We start from the raw sequence: 18,746 nt of genomic DNA on the forward strand, positions 1-18,746 counted from the left end.
TCCCCACATAAAGAGCTTAGTTCTGATTGGATCGCTTCCCAAATCGTCCCGCTTACATTTTCGTCTCGTTTTTATTCGTTAACGAAAGTGTCAAAAGATTTCGTCGTAGTTTATTTTTATTTAGTTATCGTCTCGTTTTCGTCAGACTGTAGACCCCCCCCCCACCACCCCCAATGTTTTCTCAATGGATCTCCACGAATCACACAAGTGGCCAATTTTGTTAAAAAAACAAACAAAAAAACGGCGAATTTCGCCGAAAGGTGACTAGTTTGCATGCCTGTGTTTGTCCTACGGCCAAGCTTCCGTGGAAAGGGTCTATGGATATCTTGAAAACAAGGATGTCATAAATGATGGAAGTAAGAAATAAGTTTAATGTGTAATATATGTTTTACCATGCAATGCACATTTTCTAAGGCCATAAATTAAGACAGCTTTGTAGAAAGAGACGAGTCTTTGTAAACATAATACATTTTATTCACTAGGTATCTTTAGCAAGTTTCATGATATGCCTTCCCCACTGAATTGTTACATTATGGACAATTGTATTTCAATTTAGCCCAACATTTACAGGCAATATACAACTTCAACTTTCTCCATAGGGAAAACACATTTTAAATATAGTGGCTTCAGAAAGTATTCAAACCTGCTTCAACTTTAATGCATTTCGTTTTTTAATGACAAATGTTATTGCATTTCTTTTTATGGTAGTGATTTTACATAACTTGATCTCAGATTTAGTTTAATCAAATGAAGCTGCTGTAATCAAGCCAAATGCATAAAGTTGAAGAGCAGAGAAAACCTTCAACCGCGACTGTATGTGATATTGATGCGGAACGAGGTCACCCCAGATAAACACTTCTGTACATGGTCCCAGGGGAAATCAAACTAGAATTAAATTTACACTCAGTTCAAATCATTGTACAGAACATAAACAGGCAACAGTAACCCTTAAAAATACAAAATATTTTTTGTGTACGTACGATTTACATAGGTAACTATATATAACGTTTTTTGAAAAAAGAAAAAAGGGCAAAAACAAGTGAGTGACAAGTGAGCAGCTCGCGCTCCTGTCAGGTGATACATTCAGATAAGCGGAGGGTCGCGAGGGTCCTTGCAGTAGCGTGGCAAGAACCTGCAGCTGTAAACCCAGTCTGCTCCCAGTGAGGCCCAGTTAAGATCACAGTGCTAGTACTGGAAAGTCTAATCTCGGATACATACGCGGATGGATGTAATGCTATTTAACTGCATGTCCTTTTTAAAGTGCTGAGCATCTTGGTGAGATACGCTTCCCGGATATATTCCTGCCTGCGTTTAGGAATGGCATGGCAAACGGGATGACTGCAGCCCCAATCTGCCTGAAGCTAGGTAGGTTGAAGCGTGTAATATACGGATAAATGTCCCGCCCCCTGCGCATCCTTATCGGCATAGTCGTAGCAGATGGTCCTGTGCGCCCAACCAGATCGAGGTTGTGAATGATGCCCCTGCGTCAGAGGAGGGCGTGGGAAACCCTTTACAATGACGTCACCGTGATCCAATCATATCAGAGAGTCGACGTGGGGGTTGGGGGCGTGCTGCATGGGTCTTCACTTCCACAAACATCACCAGTGTAGCAAACATGCAAAAGTAACACGGAAAACACACCGTACCGGCACATATATGCCACGCGACACATCAAGACACAAACAAACTCATTACGACAGTAACCATCCATTCACAACCCACTACGCCCAACATTCACCTGACCCTCCACCCCCTACTCATTCGCTGCATACAACACTGTGTGTGTGTGTGTGTGTGTGTGTGTGTGTGTGTGTGTGTGTGTGTGTGTGTGTGTGTGTGTGTGTGTGTGTGTGTGTGTGTGTGTGTGTGTGTGTGTGTGTATATATATATATATATATATATATATATATATATATATAAAATATATAAAATGGCTTTTGTTATGTAATGAGTGGTGGCATTTCCAAGTTAAAGCTTGTGATTTGAGTTCAACCATGCAAGACCATTCCTGTATGAGTACAATTTCAGAAAAGTGTGTATACATCATGTATAACAAGCATTAATAATTAAAGAAAGCTGTACTTGATTTGATAAAGGCGGTTTGCAGTAGCAAAAAACTATTGTTACAATTTTATAACAATCGTAAGCGTTATTTGAGGGAATAACATGATTGTCGTTTTATCCAGGACCATTAAGTGTTTAAGATGGACGAAACCACATACACCTTCCAGGATTCCACGACGCTCCATTCATAACTAAAAACGGCCAACCAATAGGAGACCGGCACCAGAGAACGGAGGCGGGCTCTTACATCAGTAGAAGCACTACGATGAACTTCAAATCCTCTTGACCCTGATTTGGCTGGAGCCGTAATCCAGGTCAGATAACGTCCAGACCCGCTCGTGCTGTCACCCTCCTCATTACCAGCCACGATGGAGACTGGATTATTTGTACGACCAAACGGTCAACTTTAAGCCGTTTAAATGGCGATGCATTAGCTCAGCCACTGGAAAGTCCCGGCTGGAGATCTTTGATTGACGCTCGGTTGAACTACGCTTCGTTACATTCTTATCATTCTGCAGTCCAAGTAAACGTGATGAACCTCAAAATGAAACTGGAGAGGCGTTAGCCTCATTTTGCGATGGATTGTCGTAGCTCTCTTAATGCTTAGGCTAGTGCAGCAATTTAACTTCAGGGGGCGCTAGTGCTGTATAAAAAAATTCTCATCAGTCATCGGCCTCTGCAGTGTCCTGTAGTGAGGTGTGATCCGGGCCACGTTTTCCTTCTCGCCCCGCGGCCATGTGCTCCTGCTGGAGAGGAGGAAGTCCTTGTGATCACATTCTTGGTGTGCTTATTATGGTGGGCTGAGCACAGTCTACCCCCCTCACTACTCGTGAAGGCCCAGTTCAGTCTCATCAGTGCGCCCTCAAGAGAACCAGTAGTTTCTCTTTTGGGAGAGGGAAAATGGTGGGTCAGCTGTTGTATTAAGGGTCTTGTAAAAAAACAAACACATAAAAGATACAACTCCTCTCCTACCCCCCCCCCCCCCCCCCCCCCCATTCAAACCGCTTTGTGACTACTATTAATGGACAGGAAGTGCACCTCAGACCAACTGTTTTGTTAAACATGACAAACCCCATCGACACGATCACCTTGGAACACACACACACACACACACACACACACACACACACACACACACACACACACACACACACACACACACACACACACACACACACACACACACACACACGATAAGAGCAAGAAACTAATTAGGATTTGCATTCACCTCCTACGATGCCATTGTGAATAAACATTAGCTGAATAGTCTTTTTGGAATGTTCCACGTTGTTTGAAATGGTTGTCGTGCTGCGCCACGTTGCTACACAAAAGGTGTCCGGCCGGCCCTGCTGCCTGTCCTCAGCCACGGACCTGTTGGTAGCCGAGCCCAAAGGCCTGTGGCTCCTCCCACACGCCCGGGGTCCACCGGGTCTCCGGCGGGCAGCCCTGCTCCTCGTAGGCCTCGGGCCTCCCGGGGGCCACCTTTTTAGAGTCGCACCGGGAAGGAGGGCATGGTCACCATGGTGACGGGGTTGAGCATCGCCTGGCCGACCAGCTGCGGGTGGTGGGCCACCATCTGGGCGCCCGTCTGCTTGCTGACCACGGCGGCGGCAGCAGCGGCGGTGCTGCCCGCCGTCTGGCCGGGCATGCCGCCGTTCAGCTGGGCGACGGCCACCGACTGGGAGTAGATGGTGGGCAGGTGGGGGCCCAGGTGGGCCACGGGGGTCACGGTGATGTGGCTGATCTGTTGGTGGTGGTGGTGGTGGTGCTGCTGCTGCTGCTGACGGTGTCCGGTGGCCAGCTGGACGGCGCCCGAGCTGCTGGACGGGGCCAGGTGAGCCATGTGCTTGTGGCCGGCCGCCTGGATGACGTGGTTCACCGCCTGGATGACCGACGCGTGGGAGGCGGGTGCGTGGGCGATGACGGTGGGCTGCAGGCAGGGCTGGGAGGTGACCACCTGGGTCTGGGCGGGGAGTAAGGCCTGGATGGCGGTGGCGCCGGGGATCCCGGACGCGGCGAGGACCGTGGGCTTGGGCAAGGCCAGAGTCTGGTGCACGGGGGGTTTGTGCTGAATGGAGATGTGTTGGGGGAGGAGGGGGTGGGTGGCGACGACGGCAGCAATGGGGGGTGGTGGCGGTACGGGGGTCAGAGCGGGGGTCTTGCGTTGATCCGGCGGCACGGCGCGAGGCACGGCGGGTAAGGCGGTGGGCATCCGGCGAGCCGTCTCTCCGTCCTGGTCGTCGATGTCTTCCCCTTCTGCAACGCAAACACAACCCATTGAGACAACGTCACAACTACCAGATCGGTGCCCAATGCACTCCCTAAGTGAATCAACGCAACTGTTGATTGAGAATGCAGTCAAATTTGTAACAGGGTCACTTCAATTAACATAAAAATGTATATTAAAAAAAAGGCGTATTTTAGTCCAATCGTATACATATGTCTGATGTATGTATTTGGGTATGGCAGCAAAGAGAACCGGCGAGCCAGCCCCTCCGTACCTGAGGCCGTGGACGTGGAGGCCTGGTCCTCCTCGGGCTGGACCGTCTGCCGCAGCACCCGGTCCACCTCCATCACGTCCATCCACTGGCTCAGCTCGCTCTTCAGCTCGTCCAGGCGCTGCTGCGTGGCGATCTTCTCCCGTGCCAGCCGCTCCATCTCGTGCTCAAACTCCTTCTCCTTGCGCTTCAACGTCTGAAAGGGAGGGAGGAGGCAAAAGGGGAGAGCCCTTCAGTTTGACCTTCTTGGCAGGGGAGTTTTGCTTGAAGAAGGATCAAACTGTGTGAACTCAAACTGTAATGAACAACATCTCGCCAAGAAGAGAAGAAAGATGACTTGTGGCGGGAGGGATAGAAGTGAGGCATGAATGTGATTATGAGAGATGATTCAATCAGAGTCAGACATGATTTATCCGTCAGTTATCATCAAAAGAGAAGAGATTCACGCCTTCAGTCGGGCCTGCCACAAAAGCTTTGCATTCATCTCAGACCGAAAGGTGTGACGCCTGCAGTCGTGAGATTGCACGTCTGGACACATGTGGGTAACAATTGTGGCTTCTGAACTTGCAACCAAATCTGTGATCAGCCGGTTTGGTGATTGGCTGGTTGTCTCTTGCCACAATCCACACCCAACTTCCGCTAATCCCGGGCAAAAACAAGCACATACTTTTGCTGCGTTGTTTCACTTTGGTTTGTGAACTGACACAATGCAGCCAACACTGTTGAGCTTCATTAGTCAACATAGAGGTTATAGGAGAACCTTTAGAGTGTATTCAATTCAACTCCTTCAAGGGCTGTTGAGACTTTTGGGACAATTATTAAAGTTAGTCCCCAACTTTTTCTTGGTTGCTATTGTTTGACAAAAGGATATGGCAAAAATGTGCTTCACCAAACAAGGCTGTTTGGATGTTTCAGGCAGAAAAAAGTTAGGCCACACCCTTGCGAAAATGAAACATTTGGACATTTGTAGTTATCCACAGATACTGAAGATTTGCTTTGGTGGAGACTTCTGTTACTTTACTTTGGGGCTATACAGTAGTTAGATCCTGATTGAAGGAAGATAACTACGATGTCTGTGGACAAACACTTGTAAGGAATTTGTGAGTAGAAGACCACATATTCATTATACTGTATGGTTAACTTTTCCTTAAATATGTTGTCCAACAAATGAAAATGTTGACCTCGGGTATGAGTTCTTGTTATTATGGTTTTATATTGACTTTATCATATTAAAATAATTCCAATACTTATTTACACTAAATGACCCCATACCAAAGACAAACAAATGATCCCAGAATGGTGAAATCTTAAGGAAATTGCATAATGATGCAATTTCCTTATGGCCATGTTGCCATAATGGTGTTTTCTCAAAAATAAAATAGGTTAATATAGCAAAATGAAACAAAAACAAATCTCAACCTCAAAACAAAACTGTGTGCACTGTGTGCTGTGTGCGACCAATACCAAGCATGGAGAAACACATGGGTGTGACAGAGATGAGGGGGAGGGGCTTGTTGAGTGGGGGGAGCTTCTAGGCAGCCACTACACCATGACCCAGTTTCCCTTAACTGGTCAGCTGACACAGGAACACTCTCCACACACACGATGGGCGGACTTCCCTAGGCCACAGCAACAGGAACAAATAGTTGGAGGGAGTTTTTGACCAACTGCCGAGGAGAGCGTTACGACACAAAACTATTCAGATTTCCAAAATATACTACAATATGCTAAATCCATATAGAAATGTTGCTCTATTCAACATTAAAAGGGTTTACATGACAGTAGAGTCAACTCTACATTTAAGATATTTGGTTTGGTGTAAAACAAACAAAAGGCCAGTCATTTCAGAAGCAGCCATTGCGCTCTTAGGAAGGGCATGGCTTCTGTGGAACAGTGGGAATAAATGATTCAACACAACGCATTGCTTTGGAATATGAGGCCCAGGGAAGTGGGCTGTGTGACTTCACTGCTCCCCTCCCGGCGCCTAGCGACTGGATGACACAGCCGTTGAGTTGTTTGCTCAAAGACTGAACTTCCTGTCACTGTGAGTGAGCAGTAGTAGTGAGGTGTGTGTGTGTCTCTGCGAGTGAGTAGTAATGTGATTGAGTGAGGGAGTGAGTGAGTGAGAGTGCTCCTGGAGCTTTTCTCCGGGAGTACTGTGGTGTCGAGTAGTACTGACTGGTGTACTGTGAGAATGAGGAAAACACGTGATTACAATATTAGCGCCAAATGATGTCGTAGAATTGCATCTCCCCTTCGCCTCCCCAGTCATTACAGGCTGATAATACCCACGGCAAGTTCCTTTGAGGATATTAGAACGAGTACCCATTGAAACCACTTAGAGGGGTAACTTTCCCCTGCTCCAGTCTTACAGGAAGTGAATGCAGAACGGAACCACATGTTCACAGGAAGATGGAAAAAAGACAGACAGTAGGAACAGATTCAGCAAACAGAATCTGCTGCGTAAGCTGCCTGTGAACATCTCCTGGTGCTGTGCGCAACACTGATCACATGTGCTCAGAACCAGGAACTAGTTGCTTTGAGGACAAACTCCTAACTTAATGGTTGGACAACAGATGATCAACATTCCTCAGAGATAAGTGATCATCCAATCAGGCACTTGGCTAGATGAAGAGGAGGGGTAGGTTGAGATTTGTTTTGTGATCTTAAAGAAGAAGAACAATTTGACTGATTGAGTCGCCTCGTCTGTTGCTACTGACAGGGTGAGGGTGGGGGGGTATGGCAGTTTCCATGGCAACTACTAAGACATTCGCCGAGCAAGGCCTATAATTCACCCCCTTGAACCATTCAGCCATTGAAACTATGTTCCTCATTAGTTAATAATCATAAAATAAACCCCATTTCTAAAGGACGACATTCTCCAGGGCACACACTATGAAATGTGCCCTCAGCACTAGTCGATGTGAAGCATTCACTGGATGGAATTCTTGGGAGTTACTGGTTTCTCCGTCAGTCGGCACAAGCCAACTGTCAACAGTCCCTGTTTGATCCCCCACAGCAACAGGCAGCAGCATGCAAGCGTGCCGCCACACACACACACACACACACACACACACACACACACACACACACACACACACACACACACACACACACACACACACACACACACACACACACACACACACACACACACACCATTTGCCCAATATACCCAGACTCTCTACCAGAGGCACCATGTTCATCCTGTATGTTTTCCTGGCTTGTCCTTAAACACTGATCCAGTGTGAGGTTGGTTGAGTTTCCCTAGGCCTAGACATGTTGAAACGTGAAGTTCGATAGAGGAGGTTACAACGGGGTTAATTATCAGTCACGGTGGAACTTTGCCAAGATAACTATCAATGCAGACATAATAACTTGCATATAGAGATCCTTACTCGCACATAGACATTGCTAATACAGAGTTACGACAGAGCCATTGCATCTGTCACGCCAGTCTATATTTATTCACTACATTGGTCATCGATACTGACGAAAAAAATAAAACAATAATGCAGCTTTTATGGTAAGTAGTGACTCTTAAGGGAGCAATTGACAAGGGGTCAAGGTTTTTTGTATTAAAGGAATGCCAGCTTGTTCTTTTAACTCTTTTAAGTCTCTCAACCCTCCAGTGGGTTCTATCACTAGTCCCTCTCCCCTCCAGTGGGTTCCATAGTTAGACAGCCCCTCTCCTGTCCATTGTCTTCCATATCTCAATAGCCCCTCTCCCTTGCAGTGAAACAAGGCCATGTCGTCATGTTTATGTGTAGAGAAGTAGATCAGCACAGGGACAGATCGGATTGTTCATTTATGTCTGCACCTGTGCCTGTGTGTGCCTGTGTGTGCCTGTGTGTGTGTGTGTGTGTGTAAGATAAACAACGTCAGCCGTTGTCACAAGCAATGAGAGTGCCGAGCACATGGCACCGCAGAGCACGGGAGGGAGGGAGGGCGGGCGAGGAAGAGAGCAGTACAGGCTGTCCTCACTGACTCACTTTTGCGGCAGCCTGAGACAGGCCGTGCTGGCTGGGACGAGCTTCTCTTAAAGGGCCAGTAGCAGCAGCCGCCGCCGCAGCAGCAGCGGGGGAAGCCACGTTGCAGACATGCCCCTCCGCCGCGCGGCTGACTGATCAGGCCGAGCAGCGTGGAGGTCTTGTGACGCAGCCATAACCATAAACCCTTGTCTTGTCTGCTCTCGCCTTCCAGCCGGATCACAGAGCTTCTCGTGTAGAGCCGACACCCAACAATAAAACGGCATGTCGGTGGCCTGGTTTTTTATTATTTGAATCTTGACCAACATTGGCCTCCCCCCAACGCCTCACACTGTGGCCATGGTTGTCTCTATCCTGCTGCACTAAAGGCCTCAGAATAGGATGGGATTACAAACACATTTTCTGTCTTTATACCACATTATTTTCTCTGCTGTCCATTGCGATGATAAATAAGGCAACCCATTTGTGGACACTGAGACCAAAAGGGACCAACTGAAAGCCCAGGACTACACAGTGTGATTGGCCATCTATATTTGCATTCTTAATGCCCACACAGAAAGGCTAATTCTTACTTCAAAAACAGACTTGTTGACCCACTTTCACTTGGCCTCAGCTGGACTCTTACAAAAAACTAAGACTGATTATTGTGATTCTAAAGAGATATGTAGGTTAAGGCCTCATTACCTCCCTCAGCCTTTCCCCTAACAAAAGAGAAAAACATTTCCTGCTTCTAGGGAGGAACAAATCCTGGGCTATCGGTAAACAGTTAACCGTTAACTCTGTGGAAGCCCACAAAGAAACTACATTATGCACATTTTCCCCCTTCCTCTGCCTCCACCCTGAAAACAACATGGATAAGAACGAAATCCCCAGTCTTCAATTGAATGTGGGACTCGTGGGGGATGTGAAAAAAAAATGTATCAGAGAGCCGAGACGGCCTTCCACACGGCAGGGTGCAGAGCTCCGTTTGAAAGAAGCGTGCTAGAGCGAGTAGTGGGAGAACAGGTTCCTTTGGCTCCACTGTGGTAAATCAGGCGTGAGCTAGGTAAACTGAGCTCAGTGTTTACCCCTCTGTCTATTCCCTCCCTTCCTCCTGCTGCTCCCTCCCTCCCTCCCTCCCTCGCTGGCAGCCGCTCCCGCCAGTGTGGCCAGTCCAGCTTGTCGAGGAGGGAGGGAGGGAGGGAGGGAGCGCAGGAGGATGGGGGGGAGGGGCTGACGTCACGCGGCTAAGGCTAGCCATGTGCTCGTTGCTCATGTGGCTCTGGGAGTGGAGAGTAAGACGGAAGGGAGGGAGGGAGGGAGGGAGGGAGTGGGCGGGCGGGCGAGTGAGCGAGCGAGCAAGGGAGAGAAGGGAGGAGTGTGTAGCGTACGGCCGGGTTTGTTTTTCACGGTCAGCTAAAGTAGCACCACACAGGCCCCGGGAGGACGAGTTTAAAAAAAGAAAGACACCACAGATCATGAGACGTAGGGGTATGAAAGATATGCACAAAGGAGCTGAGGGACCAACCACAAAGTAAAAGGACAAAATGCTGCCTTTTAAGCACAAAATGGGGACAATGCCTGTAGTTTACTGAGCCAGAACCATACAATGTTAACATCAGGAATTTAAAACCTTCTTTTGACATTTATCAAATGACTTTTAACTCCAATCACAATCACTCCAATCGCCAAACACAATCCCGCCAAACACAATCCCATTTCAATAAGTATGGGAGTGGGTAGTCTCTAGACAATATCACAACGTGACTACCACCTACAACACAAGTGAAGGGCAAATCATGGACCAAACGAAATGTTATCCTGAGCCTCTAAAGCCCTATATTGGAACCTCTCCTACGTCCATTGTCCGGCTTGGCAGACCACCTCTTTTCTCCCCCCACCCAAATGAAAGGGGGCTTTGGAAGTGTAGAGGGGGGAGGATGAGGGGGAGGGCGGGGGGGGTGGAGCTACTTGCAGAGGAGACACGCGTGCACTACCACCCGATGTCACGACAACAGAGAGCCGCCACTGTGAGCCCCTGAAGACTCGGTGTCTGCTCTGGCTCTCCTCCCACGCGCCTGGACACCGCCACCGGCCAATCAGAGGGAAGGGAATGCACCATGTGACACAAGAGTAGTGTTACCCAGCCGACACCCGCCCTTCAGGTTACTGAAAGCCCTGTAACCATGGAGCAGGGATGTTGAACGCAGGTTCAACCCACTTTGTCCCCATTCAGCTTTGAATAGGTCACCGTTTACACTTCCCCTGCCGCCGTGTGCAGGCGGAGAAACAGGAAAAGGGGGTTCATGATGGATTCATGGAACATTCTAGCCACAAGTCGTTTTGGTCCACCAGAGAAACAGGGCAGCTCTGAGACTCACGTAGACGTGCTTCAGGGCAACTATACAACAATAACAAGCGGAAAACAAACCGCCGGCATGGTCCTTTAAACACTCACATCGAGACTTGGGAAGTTATGATCAGTGTGAGATTACTTTTTGCCCCCCATTTGTTGCTGTTGATTCCCCAGTCAGAGGACTTTTAATGTTACCCAAATAATATTGTTGAATGTATGTTTCAAACATGGTCATATTTCTTATATGATCTTCAACATAGTAATCAGTCATTCACCAACCAGTTTGCGAATGTCAGACTCTGCTCTGAACGCAGGTTGCATTCTTTGAGACCATATTAATATAGTCTTCAACGTCACGACAAAGGGACTCTGGCGGTGAGTGTGTGCAGCGGTTGATGTTTATGAGCTTCTGAGAGCGGGGTCAAGAATCTTGGACACTTACAGCACAATGGCACGGTGTGTGTGGATATGTGGACATGTGGATGAGTGGGGCTCGTTGCGGGCAGCTGTTGATTTTGATGTTTGAGTCCCAGAGACGGTTATGCTTCTAGGCCAACTATGCAACTAAGTAACGTGTGTGTGTGGACGTGTTTCAACTCTCAAACCCAACAATAGTACTACAAAAGTATCACAGAGTGGGTCGTAACCATGGGGATAACAACCCCCCACCCATTCCTTTCCTCGATCTCACCGCCCAAAACACCTGTTTTACAATCTCAGTGTTACATTTCGAGCTGAAACAGGGGGTTCACTCCCACTTTAAATACAGCTTGAATCGTGCTCAGCTGTTGATAAGGAGGAGACAGACAGACAGACAGGCAGACAGACAGGCAGACAGGCAGGTCAGGCTGCCCACCAGGGCATGCTATGTTGCCTAATCGCACAGAGGCAAAGGGGAGGGAAGAGTTTCACAAGCCCTACAACCACCACACTGTCCTAGTTTCACCCTCAAGTGTCTCATACAGTCACTCCGCCGCCTTCGTTAGGTTTGACATACAGAAGCTATTTGTTGATTGTGTTTCACAATCAAACATGGGGTCGCATGATAAAAGAATGTAGTATGAAAGGGGAAGTGGGACATTTCCAGTAGCGTTCTATTATTATACATATATTTTTATATGAATGTTTATTTAGAGGGGGAAAAGGGAAAAAGGGTTTGGAAGTAATCGGTATTTCCACTACAATGTATAAGCATTGGTCTTGGTCTTATAGCCTACAAATATGTGTTGCAGTAACCGTCAAAGTAGAAAGCTACATTCTAACAATCGTATTCGTCCCGCAACGTATTTATTTATTCTATTTTCCCACCATGTCTTTTTTTAAAACATAGACACGGTTATTCAAGAAGTACAAAGAACGGTGTTAAGTTGACCTTTGACCCAGCGACCACCAGCTAGGATGAACACAGAGTGGTCCTGCATGCTGTGTTAGGCTTAACTGCACGGTGACTAATCCCGGCACATGACTGGTATCCTAATTAGATATAGTATCTGGGGCGTAGGGGATACGAGAAGAGGATACGACAAAAGGAACAAACAGGGCCTCCACTTAACAAATACTCATTCATAAGATAGGACCTACAGTTTCAAGTTTCAACTGAAGTCAAGCACTCAACATGTTCCTGCATTTCGGTTAATGGGGACATATTATACCACCAGGTGTGAGTGTGATTAGCCATTACAAGCCGTTTTGAAAATGTGCCGCTTCTGACATCACAGGTGGCCGTGTCCACCTAGATGTGTGCCGGATAGATCAGTCTACCAGCCAGTGGACTGTAGCAAACGTTGATCATCTATCCGTCACACATCTAGGTGGACACGCCCACCTGTGATGTCGGACGCGGCACATTTTCAAAACAGCTTGTAATGGCTAATCACACTCACACCTGGTGGTATAATATGTCCCCTTTAAGACACACAAGTGCTAATGGTCCAGTTATTTTCATGCTCAAGCAGGCATATTGAAGCGTTCCAGTGTTGCTCTTGTTAAAGAGCATTGTAGTGGAGTTCAAATCAGGATCTATTCTTGGATAGATGATACCTTCGCCAAAAGTACAGTATAGTATAAACTCCACAAAATTGGAAAACTCCAGAACAAAATCCTCAAGTTGTAAAGTATTTTTTTGTAAACACAGCAGGACTGTTATGTAAATAAACTAAGAGCCTTGAGTTCTGCAATTGAGAGGCGAAGAGCACTCCTCTCACCGGTCACAAGCCGCCGTACAGAGATGAGAAGGGTCACAAACCAGTGTACAGAGATGAGAAGGGTCACAAACCGTCTCACTTCTCTCACCGCTCACAAGCCGGTGTACAGAGATGAGAAGGGGCATCTCAAAGAACAGTATTGAAATCAGGGCAATGCGGTTGAGAAATCTGCATTTCTCCAACGGCTCCTAGTAGACATGGGTGTGGTTCATGTGACGGTATGATCCCAGTCTACGGAGCCTGGTGGTGCTTACCTGGATGTATCTCAAGGCACTGCGCAGCACACTCAGGTTGGACGTCTTCTTCTCGTCCACGTTGGGGATGTTCTTTTTCAACATCTCAAAGCACTCCTTCAAATGTGCCCGTCTGAGGAGCAGAAAGAACAGACAGGGCAATTCAGCCGGGCGGAAAGGACAGGCCTAGTCTCTCTAGAGAAATTAGCAAAACATCCCTGACATGACATTGACTGAATACCACAAGAAAGACACATTGATTTGAGAGGTTTAACATTGATGTTGATCCATAGGTCTAACATTGGAATTGAGTCATGAGGTAAGAAAGGCCATCCGGGGGCAATGGAGGAGGTACACTGCCTCTGTAGAATTGAACCCCCATTCAAGAAATTAAATGAAGAAATTAAAGAGAAGTAAGACCGTGGCTAGCTGTTCTCATCTACACTGGTCTGTGCACAGAGATCAAATCTCTGCATTCAAATGGCACAACAGGAGACAGGTTGCACCCACCTGTTTTTCTCAAGCTTGTTATGCACGTCTCTTGTGCCTGCCCTGTAAAAGCACAAAGCAGGCCAAAGTAAGAATTTGGTGTCCAGAATAACGATTATTACAAAAGAAAATAAATCCATGTCCATTACTACTCTCTGTAATCTCTTCCACTCTCTAACTATTCCCATTTTAAAAAACGGCCTACATAAATAGAGTGTCAGTATTATTGTTGTTACTATTACGATTAGGATTTTGAAGGTTTGCTAGCAAACCACTATTTGGGGCACACATGTTGTCACTATGACCCAATGCTGAAGTGTAATCAAATAAAAGCCCTGGCTAGCGTAATAACAGCTGATGAGCAAAGCAAACTATGTAAAAGGCTCCGGTCTTTACCCTCCAGGGCGCTTCTTGTTGTCCAGGTGACGGCCGTCGTCAGGAGGGCTGCCCCGGCTGTTGGGACTGGTGGGCAGAGGGGCCTGCGGCCCCGGCTGGGGGAGTAAGGGCTGCTGCTGGTGCTGGTGCTGCTGCTGCTGCTGCTGCTGCTGCTGGGGTGCCGTGACGATGGAGCCCGGGTACCGCTGCAGCGGCAGTGGCGGCTGGGCGCTGGCGTGCTGAACCGCCAGCTGCGGGAGAGGATGATGGTGATGGTGATTCTGGTGGGAGGGCGGGGACTGGTAGGTGGCGGTCGCCGCCGACGCCAGCGATGACGGGGGGGGATCAGGCCGGGGCTGCGGCGAGACGGGGGGCGGGGCTCCGGTGCTCTCCTGTGGGGGGGAGTAGGGGTCCCTCCTTGGGGGCGAGGGGAAGTGCGGCGCAGCGGGTTCGGAGAGGCTGGCGGGGAGTGGGGGCGGGGCAGGCGGTAGACATGTGTGGGAGGCGGCGACCACGGGGATGACCGTGATGGGCATGGGCTGGGGGGGCAGTCGGTGGGCCAAGCGGGGCTCCTCTGCTTTGGCCACATGGTGGACGTGTTGGTCGTAGTGGTGGTGGTGGTGGACGGGGGAGGTGTAGACGAGGCTGGAGTGCCGGTGCTCCGCCAACTGCTCCAGACGCAGCTTCTCCTTCAACTCATTGTCCTCTGTGGGAACAACGTGGTGGCGTTAGCAAACACAGCCTGGACTCAATAAGAGCTCATGCAAACGTTTACACTGAAGAATAGTGTAAACGGCTGTTTTAGGTTTGAAATCTATTCAAAGCAGATGAATAATAACAAGGTTGTGTCAGTTGTGTGTGTGTTGTATTCGTGACGGTGTTGTGATGTCCATCTGTTGTACCGGACCCAGAGTGCCATGTCGCATAACCCGTGACTCGGGGGACATTGACAATGACTTGTCCTGTTCTGCCTTCACGGACCTCTGACAGCTTTGCAAAAACACATGCCTAATGCGACGTCAGCCCAGCAGTGGGGAAGGGACATCCTATTAACCAGAGTTGCTCTTAAGAGGAAAACCACCATTACTGGCTACTTCATCATACAAGCATTTGGTCTCGTGTCAGGCTCTGTGGCAGCTACAGACGTGGGACACCATAGAATCAGTCACATTTTGCATTACAAAATGCATAGTAGTAACAAATGGTAATGGCCCACTATTAGCCTTTCCTTTCATGGTGCATCACTGTTACATCATCCTTTGCAATGCAATATGTTTCAATAACATTCAGCAGGTGTGGTCAAAGGATTCTTGGTTGTGTATAAAGTGTTGAACACACACACACACACACACACACACACACACACACACACACACACACACACACACACACACACACACACACACACACACACACACACACACACACACACACACACACACACACACCCCTTTCAGTTCACTGGCAACAATTCCTCATTATAAACAACATATTAACAGGCAAAGCCCCAAGCAGGAGCGAGCAAGAGAGCACACATTCTACGAGGAACGGTGGCGTGTGATCGACGTTGTCTCGGGTCACGCCAGAGACAATGGGGATGAGCTCAATAGTCAATGATTTTCCATCAACGTTGGGTCCTCCAATCACATTAAAGAGTCTCCTCCACTCCTTGTGGGCTTTCCGTCATCACATGTTTGAGGATGCTGGGAGGAAGGGGCTGTACTGTTGCCATGGTAGCGGTCTTGGAAGATTTAACACTACACGCGGAGCGACGAGGGGTGAAAGCAAGGGTATTCTCGGTATTTCAGACAATAGTCCTGCACCCTGCAGTTAAGAAAACTAGCAGGAGTGAAGTCACATGGGGCAAAATGGTTCATACCCTGATTCTGCAGTAGCAGCATGCAGTAGTAGGCCTATATACAAAAAATGGAATAGATATAAATCAAGGCATGATGCCTTAACCAAATTAGCCAATTGATATCATGGGATATAGCCTATGCTGAATGGACATCAAACTCCTTTATCATGTGCTTTGATTATGCTTACTGCTTTGGTATAGTTCAGGTAAACGTCTTATAAACTCCTAGTGACGTTATCTGCTTTTCCACCAACAGATTCTGCCAGGAAATGATCGCCACCATATTTTGCTGCCATGGACGGTTATGAGTACAACGTTTTAAACCTCCTAAATATTTCCGCTTATGGACTGGGCCTTGTTCAACTAAACACAGGTGGTTTGAGGAAAACACGATACATATTTGTTTCTCAAGGATAAGTGAAATGTTGAATGTCAAAATCCACTTCCCCTGAAAAAAAACCCTAACAGATTGCTTTGTTCCTTGGAGTTCTAATTGAACAACTAATGAAGGACTAGTCTTACACCAGTCCTATTGGTAAGCAATATCTGTTGATGTTCATGAAACACGCCTCATCGAAAAGAAGCACGTAGAAAGGTTTACAAAAACAAGGAGTACTCGCTCTCTTATATAAGTGCAGAGAAGGGGGGAGAGGGGGCTGGCCCACTTTCCCTCCCAGTTTTCTACAGAGAGTAGGAGAGTCTACAGAGAGTGGGCGGTGACGGCTATACAGAGTGGGAGGGTCTACTGTGCTAGGAGACTGCTCTCCACTGTCTACAGAGCAGTGGGAGGAGACTGCGCCGAACGCTCTGCCCAGAGCCAGGGGCAGGATTGCCCAGCACGCACGTGGTGAGGTGGGCGGTCTCTCTAAACTCACATAGATAAGAGGCGTGGTCATTTGGTACACGTCATCGACTGCCACTCAAGATATTGTAAAAATCAAGCTTTATGAGCGATCACAACACCGATACACTGTACGAAAGACGGGGGGGGGGGGGGGGGTGCACGGACCGTTGCACCACTGTGTCATATAGAAATCCGCATCAGCGTATAAAATCAATCGATCAAAGACACGCACTAGGGGAAGCCTGGGGGGAGCGTCATCTGATATCCCTACTAGGTCAGGTCATTATGTAAAACGGGATGGCATTCCGGTCTGCCACCGCCCTTAGTCGTCTGCTTCTTATTATTTAAAATGTGTGGTAGTAGAACACGAGATAAACGTATTGCCTACTCGAATGAGGCGGGGATGTGTGCGTCCTGGGGATCATTTGAAACGTAGTGAAAGGTTCCGCATAGTAAAATAAGCGCCGTGACTGTAGACGCAACATGTAACCATGTCATGTTCAGCGCTGCAGAGAACTGTGCCGAAATGTTTAAAATATAACGACCCCGTTTATATATCTGTGACACGCGATGGTCTAATAGAAGCATGAAGCTCAGCCGCATATATTTCAAACGAATGTGAAAGTAAAAAAACAACCGTGTAGGCTGGATTCTGGTCGTATTTTTGGCTAAAAGCATTTAATACAAACGCAACAACCCTTCATACTACGGCCGTGTCGTTGAGTAGGTTTTACTGAAACACACCGTAGACGTGAAGAGGCAAGTTATGCATTACAGGGCACAGTATCATTTACACATTTTGAATTTAAAAAAAATGCATGAGCGTTACAATTTCCTGCACATTACGCTTACCACGTGCTTTCTGTTGTTGCTGTGCTTGCAATTCCAAAAACTTGGCTGCTTCCAAAAGCGTTTCGATGCTCATTTCTTTTGTGATCGAGGGACTGCGATTTTCCGAAAAATCGTTAAACGACGATTTGATATGTGGGATCCAACAGAAAGGGTCCAGTCTGTGGGGCTGAAGAGGATGGTCGGATATCCTTCATAAAAAAAAAAACTCTTCCACATACGTAGAAGAGTTACAACAAGATGGCGCTTAAAGTATGAGGGAAACAAATAAGGTTTAGAAGCAGAGCATGTGTGACCGCCCATAGACGTTTCCCTCCCGTGCCGCTCGGGCGGTGCGACGGAAAACCCGGAGGCTGAAATCCATGGATGGAATTTGAATTCATAGCAAGCGCAACGGATATTGTTTTGGACAATTATTACCCACAATAATATGAGAAATGTAATGTCTCCATTTAAGCATAGAAAATGTATTAAATAAATAATATGGGGCGGGGGGAAGGAATAATTCCCACGTGACACTGATATATCGTGCTCCGCAAGGGAATAGTAACGAACGGACGAGTACAGTTAATTAGCATATTCGTATTATCGACCAATCAGCGTGCAGAACAACACGGTAAAGCGCTGCTCACGCGCACGCACGTTTAGCCATGCTGCAGTATCATCTGTCGGGTCTGTCTCCCCGGCTCCCAGAAACTGTCAGTTGCTTAGTAATAGAGTAATAGCCAATGATAACCAAATCATCTAACCATCTACCGACTAGATGGTGCAAACAATAATGCTGACCCAAGTTTCCATTCCTGATCGTTGGACGCTGCGTATTCGAGGTGCTCAACGACCACATAAAGTGGGCGCTTGTTCCTTCCGCTCTCTTCGCCTTCTAGTTGCAGGGTTGGCTTTTCCGTATGTTTTATAAAAGTGTCGTCCGTCTTATCCAAGTGAATGTGGACTTTTGAAACGCTTAAGACTTTAATGCAATTCATGGTCATGGTCCTCGGTCAATACATT

At 47.6% G+C, this 18,746-nt stretch overlaps 1 protein-coding gene across 2 annotated transcripts; it reads right to left on the reverse strand.

The window, feature by feature from the left end:
- Positions 1-1,775: 1,775 nt before the first annotated feature.
- Positions 1,776-17,924, reverse strand: mnta (MAX network transcriptional repressor a). Of its 2 annotated transcripts, XM_084466458.1 has the most exons (6): positions 17,742-17,924; positions 14,209-14,893; positions 13,834-13,875; positions 13,345-13,456; positions 4,566-4,758; positions 1,776-4,320 (listed from the first exon to the last, which is right to left on the reverse strand). In XM_084466458.1, exons 1-6 carry the CDS (start codon positions 17,812-17,814, stop codon positions 3,551-3,553), a joined length of 1,875 nt encoding a protein of 624 aa, XP_084322584.1. In that variant the 5' UTR covers positions 17,815-17,924; the 3' UTR covers positions 1,776-3,550. The 2 variants fall into 2 exon arrangements, with proteins under 2 accessions (XP_084322584.1, XP_084322585.1); XM_084466459.1 differs by lacking the exon at positions 13,834-13,875.
- Between the last annotated feature and the right edge of the window lie 822 nt (positions 17,925-18,746).

Source organism: Micromesistius poutassou (assembly GCF_964030765.1).
Source record: "Micromesistius poutassou genome assembly, chromosome: 4".
NCBI classification, from domain to species: domain Eukaryota; kingdom Metazoa; phylum Chordata; class Actinopteri; order Gadiformes; family Gadidae; genus Micromesistius; species Micromesistius poutassou.

Excerpts from the sequence above, each read along its gene's own strand:
- mnta (XM_084466458.1), bottom strand. The coding sequence starts at position 17,814 with ATGAGCATCGAAACGCTTTTGGAAGCAGCCAAGTTTTTGGAATTGCAA. Across the intron at positions 14,894-17,741 it reads GCAACAACAGAAAGCACGTG|AGGACAATGAGTTGAAGGAG; the intron begins GTAAGCGTAATG and ends TTGTTCCCACAG. Across the intron at positions 13,876-14,208 it reads AACAAGAAGCGCCCTGGAGG|GGCAGGCACAAGAGACGTGC; the intron begins GTAAAGACCGGA and ends GTGCTTTTACAG.